The sequence below is a fragment of the Prunus dulcis genome, chromosome 1 (assembly GCF_902201215.1).
Source record: "Prunus dulcis chromosome 1, ALMONDv2, whole genome shotgun sequence".
Lineage (NCBI taxonomy): Eukaryota > Viridiplantae > Streptophyta > Magnoliopsida > Rosales > Rosaceae > Prunus > Prunus dulcis.
In genome coordinates this window covers 33926089-33938694 of record NC_047650.1, presented here as the reverse complement: position 1 = coordinate 33938694, position 12606 = coordinate 33926089, and the positions used below count along the sequence as shown (strand labels likewise).

General features: G+C 38.1%; 2 protein-coding genes across 3 annotated transcripts; both read left to right on the top strand.

The window, feature by feature from the left end:
- The first annotated feature begins 817 nt into the window (after positions 1-817).
- Positions 818-3046, top strand: LOC117613894 (UDP-glucuronate:xylan alpha-glucuronosyltransferase 2). 2 transcript variants are annotated; one of them, XM_034342504.1, is made up of 3 exons: positions 818-1032; positions 1137-1785; positions 1935-3046. In XM_034342504.1, exons 1-3 carry the CDS (start codon positions 832-834, stop codon positions 2876-2878), a joined length of 1794 nt encoding a protein of 597 aa, XP_034198395.1. In that variant the 5' UTR covers positions 818-831; the 3' UTR covers positions 2879-3046. The 2 variants fall into 2 exon arrangements, with proteins under 2 accessions (XP_034198395.1, XP_034198396.1); XM_034342505.1 differs by having other exon boundaries at positions 926-1037.
- Positions 3047-6251: 3205 nt separating this feature from the next.
- On the top strand, positions 6252-10636 carry LOC117613286 (protein WEAK CHLOROPLAST MOVEMENT UNDER BLUE LIGHT 1-like). Its single transcript, XM_034341908.1, has 4 exons — positions 6252-6433; positions 6567-6624; positions 7378-8285; positions 8471-10636. The coding sequence occupies exons 3-4, from the start codon at positions 7416-7418 to the stop codon at positions 10319-10321; spliced, it is 2721 nt and encodes a 906-aa protein (XP_034197799.1). The 5' UTR covers positions 6252-6433; positions 6567-6624; positions 7378-7415; the 3' UTR covers positions 10322-10636.
- The last annotated feature ends 1970 nt before the right edge of the window (positions 10637-12606 follow it).

Below are 12606 nucleotides of genomic sequence, written 5' to 3'. Positions count from 1 at the left end.
GAGGGACGGCTGTCCCTCTTTGAAGATTTCTAGCTTGGGGTACCTTTATGTTCACTTTAAAGTACCCATATTACCATTTCTCACCCTGCCTTACTTACTAATATCCCATTGCGTTTATTTAACGGGAAGACAAGACAAATTTCATAATAAAAATAGATATGATATAATAGATAATAAACACAGTCTCTCCTTGGAGATCTGACGCCTAAGAAGAGATCGTGTTTTTCATTTTCATTTGTTGAGATTTGTTATGCGCTAGAAAATGCGTCTTGGCATAATAAATTGATAAATACGACCTCTTCTTAAATATCTGTTGTGTTATGTTGTCAGAATTTAAACTATCATCGAAAATTCAAACATATTGATGAAGTTATAAAATGTAAAGATGAGTTGTAAATGGACAAGAGTAGAGAGTGGAGATAAACCAAGGTAAGGAATTATAAAAACAAAAACAAAAACAAAGAAATTGTCCACATATATAAAGGACATAATAGTATTACTGTCAGGTGAATAATTACGCGGAAGAAGCAAAGCTTTCTATTCTCCGACCTTGTTTGTTGTTGTCTGCTAGAACAAGGAAGTCCAAAAGAAGGAAAACGACACTTGGAGCGTATTAAATGGTTTTGCTTTCTTTGAGATTTACTCTAATTTCGTTGTCTGAGTTCTCTAACCACTGCAGCTAATTCCTTTCACAAACATATTATATATTCTAATCCTTGTGATTAATTTGTGTTAATTAAACCTAATCACAGAGAGCATAGTTAGATATATATATATATATATAGGATCCCCTATTGAGGCAACCCACCTGGCCAGATAGCTTTGGTGAAGATGATTGAAGGACATGTTGGCCTTCAAAAGATTATGAAGGCCACTCCCTCTAAAGCTGCTTTGGTCATCCGAATCAACTTGGTTTTCCTTGCTTTCTTTTTCGTTGTCTATGCTGCCGTTCTTCTGCAGCCGTCTTCCTCCATCTATTATGAAAACGCAGCTTCTCTCATTAGGTGCTCGTTGCGAGAGTGCCATCACAAGGTAAGGTGAGGCTGGCCTTTTGTTAATTTGATCATTAATCATTTTGATAAGTGATTAATTAACAATGTTCCTTAATTGGTTTTCGTTGTTGTGTATGTGTATAGATGGATAATGGAGGTAAGATCATGAAGCAAGTATTGGAGGAGACCAAAGTCAACATACCGAGGCCTAAGGGAAATATGAGCAAGATAGACGTACCAAGCTTTTTGAATGGGGTTATGGGGAAGGGGATGATGAAAATTGGTATGGTTAATATGGAAGAAGATGACGTGAGTCAGTGGAATAGGCTAGGGCAGACCATACCCATCCTTTTCGACCGGGTCTCGGATTTATTCAAATGGGATGATTTATTTCCCGAGTGGATCGACGAAGAGGAAGAGAGTGACGTCCCAACTTGCCCGGAGATACCAATGCCCGATTTTCGAATCTATGAAAAGATGGACATGGTGGTGGCAAAATTGCCATGCAAGTATCCGGAAGAAGGGTGGAGGAGGGAGGTGTTTAGGCTCCAAGTTCATCTCATAGCGGCAAATCTGGCTGTGAAGAAAGGAAAGAGGGATTGGAATAGGAAGGCAACTAAAGTGGTGCTATGGAGCAAGTGTAGACCAATGTTGGAAATATTTAGGTGCAATGACTTGGTGAGACAGGAAGGGAATTGGTGGTTGTTTGAGCCAGATATGGCTAGGTTGCAGCAAAAGATGTCATTGCCTATTGGCTCTTGCAATTTGGCTTTGCCTATATGGGGACAACAAGGTATGCTCTCTTTCTTTAGTCTTTTATTGTCTGTGTAAATGTGTTTATTTTTCTCATCAACCTGAACAAATATGAATTTAAATCATTTAACACAAATAACGTGATAGGAAAAAACTCAGAATTGATGAGGAATGCTTAATTTGTTATAGGAATTGATCAAGTGTATGATCTGACTAAAATCCAAAGCACGACAAACAAACCCAAACGAGAAGCCTACGTCACAGTTCTCCACTCCTCCGCTTCCTACGTTTGTGGCGCCATAACCCTGGCAAGGAGCCTCCTCCAAACCGGAACCAAACGCGACCTTATCCTCCTCCTGGACGACTCTATCCCCGCTTCCAAACGCGCCGCTCTCTCCGCCGCCGGGTGGAAGCTCCGGTTCATCCAAAGGATCCGAAACCCGAGAGCCGAAAACGGCACCTACAACGAATACAACTACAGCAAGTTCCGCCTCTGGCAGCTCACCGAATACAACAAAGTCATCTTCATCGACGCCGACATCATCGTCCTCCGCAACCTCGACCTCCTCTTCCACTTCCCCCAAATGTCGGCCACCGGTAACGACGTGTACCTCTTCAACTCCGGCATCATGGTCATCGAGCCCTCCAACTGCACGTTCAAGTTCCTCATGGACCACCGCGAAGACATCGTTTCGTACAACGGCGGCGACCAGGGCTACCTCAACGAGGTCTTTGTGTGGTGGCACCGGCTGCCGCGGCGGGTCAATTTCCTGAAGAATTTCTGGGCGAATACGACAATCGAGGCCAGCGTGAAGAACGAGCTGTTCGGGGCGGACCCACCAAAGCTCTACGCCATACATTACTTGGGGTGGAAGCCGTGGCTCTGTTACAGGGATTACGACTGTAACTGGGACGTGGCGGACCAGCGCGTCTACGCCAGTGACGTGGCGCACGAGCGGTGGTGGAGGGTGCACGACGCCATGGACGGGAGGTTGCAGAGGTTTTGTGGGTTGACAAAGGTGAGGAGGACTTATTTGGACTGGGAACGGAGAAAGGCGAGGAAATTTGGGTTTCCTGATGAGCATTGGAAGATCAACGTCACTGATCCTAGACGGAAGCATTTGGTGGCATAGAAGAATCTGTATTTTTTTTTTCTTGGCCCATATTAATTTTTTTTTTTTGGTCCTTTTTTTTAGTGTAGAAATATATGTCATGTATATGCACATTCTCATATGTATTTGAGATAATGTCTTTGTTTTTAACTTGTAACTTATGTGTTAATAATACATGTACACGATCGAAAAAGGAAATATTTGTTCATAAAAGAAAAAAGCAAAAAAAAAAGGCATATTTTTCACAGTACTCCAGTATCACATTATAATTACTTGATTAATATAACTATTAAGACATACTTATAGAGTCAAAGTTGGGTTATGGTACTTGAACAAACATGTTGGTTACATTATACTATGGAAGAAAGCTATCAATCATTATGGGTTATTTTGTGCAATTTTTTATCTGAATGTTTTTAAAAAATTGCCGATTGACTTTTGTTACTGTGCTAACGAACTCTGCCGCGAAATTCAATAGTTTGTTATAGTTGGCCACCAAAAATCATTAAGATTAAGAGAGCAACTTAATAATTTGATTGGGTGTAATGGAAGGCAAGGATCGATGGTGGATCGGGGGGTGATAGGGAAAGGATCGGATGGTGAAAGATTTGGTTGAACAAAACTGTTTAGGTGCACCAACTAAAGTATCATATATGGTATACGTGTGCTTAGAAAACACACGTATAATGTCCGAAGAAGGGGAAAAAAACCAACTAGAAGAGCCAAATTGTGGTTTGTTAGTTTAATTAAATAGCATTAAGTGACTTAAGTCTTAATTAAAATCCATACGAATCTGATATGATCAGCAAAGAAAAAGAATCTTTGGGAGTAGGTAGAAATGTTATTATAATATAATATACACCCCATTACAAAAATAATGGATAGAATCAGTTGAGCGGCCATCTACATTTTTTCATATTTTTTTGCTTCCTTTTGGGAAGTTATGGGTTGCTATTACTAAAAGCGTTATTTATACAAACACTCTATGAGGTTTTCGATGTCTTTACAAAATTCTATGAGATTTTAAAAATTATACGAATACCCTTTGAGATTTCAATTTGTTTTCACGAACACCTCTTGATAATTTCATACATAAAAACTTTTGCAAATAACAAAATTAATCTCAACGAATGTATGTGCAATCTAATCTTAAAGGCTAACTTTGTCATTTGAAGAAATTCGTATATAAAATTATTACTTTTTAGACTAAAAATCAATGGAAAGAGATTTTGTGAAAACAATTTAAGACCTAAAGGGATGTTTGTATCATTTTTAAAACTTCATGAGATTTTTTGACAAAATACCAAAAATCATAGGAGGTGCTACTGTAAAAGTAAATTTAGGTTTTTAGCCACAAAAAAGACATAAAAACCTATTAACTTTCAAACCAAAGACATGCAAATATAAAAGATTTCTTAGGAAATCCAAAAATAAATAAAAGCAATTTTGTCCATTTTGTCTTCTTTTAAAAAAAAATTCACTCCTTTGGCCTTTTCCAAAGTCTCCCGTAAATCATGAAGCATTCTGGGGATGGAAGAGGAAAGAAATTGGACAAATGAAAAATGGTATTATGAATTTAAGTTGGTGTAATGATAATGAATGATATTTTGGGTGTGAATAGAGTTACGTGGAACTTTTATTGGGCAATTGAATTTACCAGACAAGTTGATGGGCTGAAACAATGTAAAAGAAACTCCATGGACAACCACATGCATTTGGGCTTTTATACGAAATGGGTTACATTAATGTATAAAATCCACCTTTTTTTTTTTTGGTTGGGGGTTGTTTGCGGGGGGAGTCTTCACAACTTTCCATTGGGTTGTTGATCAACTACCTACAGGCTACAGGCTACACCTAGAGGAAGAAAACAAAACAAAAAAGAAACTAGTGGTTGACCTTGGGGCTTGGCTGGCTGCATAGGTAATCTGAATTCCATTTTAGAGACGTGGCAAGATTCTGAAGAAGAGCCCATTATCAGTAAATATATAATATATTTTGGAAATATTAATGCCCTTTCTCTTCTTCTGTCTCTGTGCTGTGTGTGCATAGAAATGGAAGATTCTCTTTCTTTTTGTTGGACTTGCTCAGGAATGCCATTCCTACCCAACACGACACCGAACTTGCGAGATTCAAATTCTGGAAGCCGAACGTATCGTTGGTCCCCAAACGAAACCAGGGTTTTGGATTTCGGACCGTTGGGCCGCGTCCACATTTAGTCTGCATGCTGCACACATGCAATGCAACACAACACCTCCAGCCTATTTACCTATTTGCCCATCTTCACAAAACCTTCCTTTTATTTTTCAAAATTATTTCTACTAATACAAAGTTAACACAACGCTCACGCTATTCATCATTCACAGAGCAAGTCGACAATTTTGACAGAATTTTGATATTTTCTTTATGTAATATAAAAACTATTTATTATCAAAATAAAGAGACAATATCGACAATATCTGCAGAATATAAAGATGATACCGACATTAGGAGATTATATATTATAATTATATTTGAGAAATTTGCTACAATAGTTATGATATTTGAAATTGTTGTCATTGACATTAGTTGAATTATAAAAAGCAATTAAAAATAGATAAAACTACTAGTTTCACTATTTGACCTCCAAAAGAAAACGTTGCATGGGCTAAATAGTCATTTTGAAAAAGAGTATCTCCACACTCTACCAGGCAGGTAAAGACATAATCCACGGTGGGCGGTGTCTTTATTTATTTTTATATCTTATCTTTAAATTGCTGCGAACAGTGTGTGTGTGTGTGTTCCAATCCAAGTCTTAACCAAATGCAATGTAAGGAAATTCAAAATTTTAGATAATATGCAATTTTCTTGCATTGACTTTAATTTTATTTTGCGTTAATGAAATCAAAAGGGAATTTCAACCTAATCATATGAATAATTTCTCTAACTAATACATTTCTTAGTGGCGACCCACAACCATAGACAAAGCAAACACAATGATAAATACTTATTTATATATATATATATATATTAAAATCTTTTAATAAGAGTAATATTTTAAACTACTCTAATATAAATTTATAATAGAAGGGGATCAAACTCGAATGTAAAAGAACAAACACACTACTTTAAATAATTAGCTTAACTCACGTATGCTTTTCTCAAATAAATATTATAATAAACCTGTCTTAATTTTGTTTTTGAGGAAATTAGCTAATAAATTTCAGTAACATAACACCAAAAAAAAAAAAAAAGTGGTCTCATATATTAATAATTTAATACTATAAATAGTGGAAAATGCACCTTTTGACCTTTTTCTTTTTATTTGAGGGGTGGTGAGCTGGATACAAAGGGAAGGAGCTGCTAAGCTGAGCTGAGTTAAGCCGAACCATCCAATGAACGTTCAAAGCCTCCCTGGCTTTCCGATTTTGGTCAAAACCCAAAAAAACAAGAAGAGATTAATTATGAAGTTCATGGAAACCACAGCCTGAGCTCGCCACGAAAATACAGAAATTAAATTCCCAAAATTAAAAAAATTAAATTCGAAAAATCTGAGATTGGAAGACACAGCGTACAGATGGATCTAGTCCGTGTGACGGGGTAGGCTCCACTCATCTCTGCTCTCCCCGCTACTATTTTTCTCTTCACTATTTTTAGCTGCGATTTCTTCGCTGCGTCTACACACATTTTTGCTAATTTTAATCGTTTCTGTATTTTTTTTGGCTATTTCCAGCAATCTTTAATATCGTCTCTCCAATCCCACTTTCCTCCCATCGCTCCTGGTCATTCCGGTACGTTCTTCTGCTCCTTCTTCCCTTTTTTGCTCTGAGTTTCTTTATTTTTTCATATATATATTTTTTTGTTTTAATTATTTTTTTTCCTTCTTCAAGCTTGAAGCTCTATTATGTCCAAACAGCTCTGGTTACACTTATCTTTGAATTCTTAGCTGGGTTTTGGATTAGAATTAGAATTTATGTTGAAATAGATTATTTAAGTGAGTATGTGATGTTCTTTGTTGTTATTTCTATATGAAGATTTCAGCTTGCATTTCAATTGTTTATGTTCCTTATATACCTGGCAACTAGTAGAATTTATTTTTTCAAATTTAATTTCTTTCCTAAGAATTCGATAATTGAAAGTCAAAACAACACCAGGAAATTCTGAATAGTAATTTCTTAGCACAAATACGCTATGCGTAGATGTGGCAGATTCAAATTGGTTGGTTCTGGATTGAAATTGTATTTATTATTATCAATACTATTTGATTAAATTTGCATCCCTCCTAGTTTCATAGAACATGATATTGACCATTAGAATATTTTACAAAAAAAGATTGATTATATGTGTGACTGTAATATGTTAAAAGATTGCAATATATTATATAAGCGCCTTTATGTTAGAGACTATGATTTTCTTAGCTTTTATGCATTAATGGAACTGAAGATTTCATGATTGATTGATTGATTGATTTTCATATGATTTTTCATCTATTGTTAGTCTCTCTGTTTTGCTGATCCATTTTATTTTATTTACTTGGATTGTAGATTCGCACCTGGCAGTCCTTTCCACTTTCTTTCCTGGAATGGAGGTTGTGAAAACTGCGGAAGTAATGGCTTCACCAGAATCTTCTTCATCCTCCCACCATGATAAACACTCTGGTGGGGATGCTCCTACAAATCCAGAAAAGCATGACAGAGTTGGAAGCGAGAGTCATTTGTTAACGACGGACAACTCTAAATTAGAAACTACACAAAGTTCTTCTGATGGCGCATCTGTGGAACAAAATCTACTACTTCGGGCAGATAACCCAGCTTCTAGCTCATCAACAATAGCAAATGGTAAATTACCAATTGCAGAACCTGCTTCAAGTGGCTCCTCTCTGGAACAAAATCAACTTCTTCCAACAGATACCCCAGCCCCAACCTCAATGATTACAGTCAATAAAACCGAGAAAGATACTCAGGATACTCCGGTGGCAGATTCTGGTCCCAGAAATGTCGACCATGATTCAAATAGCCCATCTCTAGAACAAAATCATCTTCTTCCAACAGATACTTCATCATCAGCTTCAATAACTACAGTCAATAAAACAGACACAGATACTCTGGATACTGTGGTGGAAAATTCTGGTCCTAAGAAAGGGAACAATGTTGTGACGTCCGCTACGCGTTCTCTGCCCAATATAAAGGTTGCCAGAAGTACTGTTACAAAATCTGAAGCCAGTTATTCTCCTAAGAGTGCGAAGCTGGCTTATGTAAACAATGTAGTGTCATCACCCAATGTAAAGTTCGCTAGCTTTTCTGCGAGAAAATCAGGAGCCATTGATTCTCCTAAGAGTGCAAAGAACAGAGGTCTTATTGATACAACTGCTCCTTTTGAATCCGTTAAAGAAGCTGTTTCCAAATTTGGAGGAATTGTTGATTGGAAAGCCCATAGGATCCAAACTGTGGAGGTATGTTTGGTTTGTTTTCATTATACCGTGTTTCCTTTTCTTTTCTTTCCTTGTTTATTACCTCTTTTTTGCCTTTTCTTGGTGTTAAAAGTGACTCCCAAATTCGCTTTTAAATTTCACATTGAAATCAGAAACCGTGAGTTTGTTTTAAAAAATAAACCTTAGTTTCTTCCTTGGCTGTGCAGAGACGCAAGATTGTGGAGCAAGAACTTGAGAAAGCACAGGAGGAGATTCCTGAGTATAGGAAACAATCAGAGGCTGCTGAAAAAGCAAAGGTTCAAGTATTGAAGGAGCTGGACAGCACTAAGAGATTCGTGGAAGAATTGAAGCTCAACCTGGAGAGAGCACAAACAGAAGAACAACAGGCAAAACAAGACTCAGAACTTGCCAAACTAAGGGTGGAAGAGATGGAACAAGGTATTGCTGATGAAGCTAGTGTTGCAGCCAAGGCACAGCTTGAGGTTGCTAAGGCGAGGCATATGGCTGCAGTGACAGAGCTGAAATCTGTTAAAGAGGAGCTGGAAGCACTGCACAAGGAATATGCTTCTTTAGTGACTGAGAAGGACATGGCTATTAAAAAAGCTGAAGAGGCCATTTCTGCATCCAAGGAAGTCGAGAAAACTGTGGAAGAACTGACTATTGAGCTGATTGCCACAAAGGAGTCATTAGAGGCTGCGCATGCTGCCCATTTGGAAGCAGAGGAGCAAAGGATTGGAGCAGTCATGGCCAAGGAACAAGATTCTCTTCACTGGGAGAAGGAGTTGAAGCAGGCAGAGGAGGAGCTTCAGAAAATTAGCCACCAAATTCTGTCAGCTAAGGATCTCAAGTCAAAACTAGAGACAGCCTCAGCCTTGCTACTTGATTTAAAATCTGAATTAGCTGCATATATGGAATCAAGATTGAAGGTGGAAAGTGATGGAGGACACTTGAAAGATGAGCTACAGGAACCAGGGATGAAAACTCATACCGATATACAAGCAGCAGTTGCTTCTGCAAAGAAGGAGCTTGAGGAAGTGAAGCTCAACATAGAGAAAGCAGTTGCTGAAGTAAATTGCTTGAAGGTGGCTGCCACATCATTAAAATCGGAACTTGAAAGTGAGAAATCAGCTCTTGCCACCATTGGGCAGAGAGAAGGAATGGCATCGGTGGCTGTTGCATCTCTTGAAGCTGACCTGGAGAAGACTAGGTCTGAAATAGCTGTTGTTCAGATGAAGGAGAAAGAAGCCAGAGAGAAGATGGTGGAGTTACCCAAAGAATTACAGCAAGCAGCACAAGAGGCTGACCAGGCAAAGGTACTTGCTGAAATGGCTGTTGAAGAGCTTCGCAAGGCAAGGGAAGAAGCAGAGCAAGCAAAGGCTGGAGCGAGTACTATGGAAAGTAGATTACTCGCAGCACAAAAGGAAATAGAGGCGGCAAGGGCTTCGGAAAAGTTGGCGTTAGCAGCAATTAAAGCTTTGCAAGAGAGTGAACAAGCTAGAAGCAGCAATGATTCACCCATTGGGGTAACACTTTCTATAGGGGAGTATTATGAGCTCAGCAAACGGGCCCATGAGGCAGAAGAACAGGCAAACGCAAGAGTTGCAGCCGCAAATTCCCAAATCGAAGTGGCCAAAGAGTCTGAGCTGAGAAGCTTGGAAAAGTTGGATGAAGTGATTCAGGAAATGGCTGCGAGAAAAGAAGCACTCAAGATCGCAATGGAGAAGGCTGAGAAGGCCAAGGAAGGGAAGTTGGGTGTTGAACAGGAGCTGAGAAGTTGGAGGGCTGACCATGAGCAACAAAGAAAGCTTGGTGAATCTGGCCAGGCAGCAGTAAATCCTACTAAAAGCCCAAGGGCTAGTTTTGAGGGAAGGAAAGAATCTAAGAACTTTGATCGGGCGCCTTCTGCTGTGTCTTCAAGCCCCAAGTATGGACTTGGAAGCCCCATTGAAACTAATGCGCCAGAAGCAAAGCATGGAAAGAAGAAGAAGAAGTCCTTCTTCCCACGGATTTTTATGTTTTTGGCCAGAAGAAAGGCGCATCAAAACAAGTCAACGTAGCTCTTCATTTTTTACAGGGTGATTTCTCTCCGGGAGTGACGGTAAATGCCGGATCCAATCTGACATATGTTTACTTGAGTGTACATGTTGATATTGGTAATTATTTATTGTATGATAAAGTTTTGCTCATTGTAAGGGCTGCTGGGTTGGTTTTGGAGCAATAAGGTTATATAGTTGGTGCCTGGTAAATTGAGAGAGAGAATAGGAGGATTCTGTATAATGTGTACGAGGCTTGAAATGTTGAAGTCAGACCTCTTGTAAAACAAGTGATTCGCGTTTGCTGTAATGAAAGAATTTGGGTTTGAGCTTCTTGCATGATTGATGTATAATTGTATATATAACTCACGCACACTTAAAACATCAACCATCTTCAATGGTAATTCCCTAAGAAATAAACCCTTTAAACTGAAATGATCTAAACTCATCAAGGGCTGGTGCCACTAATGCTGAAACTAAAACTGAGTTTTACATTGATGATATATAACACATACATGTGCATATATATAACCTGTCCTCAGATAGACAAAACCGAATTCAATGGAAGATTTTGCGCAGGCAACAAAAGACAAACAAGAATTTTATTATGGTTCCTTAAAAATGTAAACAAATTCAGCAGCCAAACAAGGCTTGGGATTCCATATCTTCATTTCTTGAGATCAGAGAACCTCATGAGCACTTCTGTAATATACGTTAATGTATCGAGTCCTGAGAGTTATGGGAGGAGTTTGTGGTGTTCGTATGGGGTAGAAGTTGTAAATCCTCATATCTTCATCTCTTGCTGGATCATTTCTTCCATTATTCTTCTCCGGGCTTCATTTCTCTCTGGGTTATGTCTCCTCTTTTCTCTCACTTTCTCCCTCACAAACACCATGAAGACATCCTTTAGATCTTTAGACAATCCCTCATTTTCTATCAGCTTATCGGCCACCTCCTTAACTTTATCAAACTCATAGAGAATCGGCGGATTTGGGTCTTGTGGAAAAAGTGTATCAACCTCAGTGCTCTGCTCCTTCTCATCTTCCACAATCTGCCTTAAATAAGGCAACGACTACTGAAATTTCATGACACGGTCTATCTTCAAGTGTTGGTCACATATTAGATCACAACCGTTGATTTTATCCCACGGCTGGGATTTGAAATCAGCTCCCGCGTAAAATTAACGAGCCGATAAATCATGGGTATTAATACAAACCTGTATTTATGATAATATAAGGTTCTTTCTATATTTTTATTTTTACTTTTATAATTGTAATTACATTTCTCAAATTACTTTTCTATCTCGTATATGTTCAATTTATTGTTTCACTTGTTTCTTCTTTTTATACTTTCTTTATCGAATTAATAAAAGTCATCTTTATGACAAAAATAAAAGGTAAGTGACCACATCTTCTTCGTCCAAAAAAAAAAAAAAAAAAGTAAGTTTCTCTATAAAAAAAAACATTTTTAAAAAAAAGTAAGTGACCATCATGTGGTATAATAATGTCAAATTTTCGAGAGTTTCAATTCAAGCTATTGTGCGAGTTTTCTCATTATGAGGCCTTGTGAACTCATTAGGTTGGTGATATTCCCATTTGAGGGAAAAGGAAACAGTGCAAGAATCAATCTCATAGTTTTACTGCAACCTTGATATATATAATTTTATATGAATTTTTTGAGGGATTTTTCAAATAATTTTATTTGAAGGACACCCTTTAGTGTCTTCTACGAATGACGATCCAAATTATTTTTTTTAAGTTTACATTCATAGTTCATCCTTGCAAAAAATTAGACAAATTAGAAACCGTTTCGATATCCAATTGTGTCATACAAAATCAATGAACATAATATTTCAAGAAAGTACTACAATTTTAATAACTCAATTGAGTGGTGTACTGAAATACAATGTATGGTGGGCCCTATAAGGGTGTCCCTCAAATAAACTTATTTGAAGAATCCCTCAATCGAAGCTCATTATGGGAGGGGGCGCGGGGAGCGCCGTGGTGGGTGTGAATGGGTGAAACACGACATGATATGCAAAATTTGCGAATGTGTTTCGGTTTATGTACTTGAGTATGACAAGTTAACGTGTTGAGTTTGAATTGATCATAATCTCACATGGAACGAAAATGACAGGAACACATTTGTGTCAGGTTTAGTCTTAACTTGATGGGGAGAAGATTCAACAAATCATCAAGTCAATGAATATGGGCTACTACCAATGGGGTGTTAGTTGATGATTTGCTGACACGAGAGTTGCAGCAGCAAATTCCCAAATTGAGGAGTCTGAGCTGAAAAGCTTGGGAAAG

Coding starts and splice junctions, on each gene's coding strand:
- LOC117613286 (XM_034341908.1), top strand. CDS start 7,416: ATGGAGGTTGTGAAAACTGCGGAAGTAATGGCTTCACCAGAATCTTCT. Junction 8,286..8,470: donor ATAGGATCCAAACTGTGGAG/GTATGTTTGGTT, acceptor TTGGCTGTGCAG/AGACGCAAGATTGTGGAGCA.
- LOC117613894 (XM_034342504.1), top strand. CDS start 832: ATGATTGAAGGACATGTTGGCCTTCAAAAGATTATGAAGGCCACTCCC. Junction 1,033..1,136: donor TGCGAGAGTGCCATCACAAG/GTAAGGTGAGGC, acceptor GTATGTGTATAG/ATGGATAATGGAGGTAAGAT. Junction 1,786..1,934: donor GCCTATATGGGGACAACAAG/GTATGCTCTCTT, acceptor AATTTGTTATAG/GAATTGATCAAGTGTATGAT.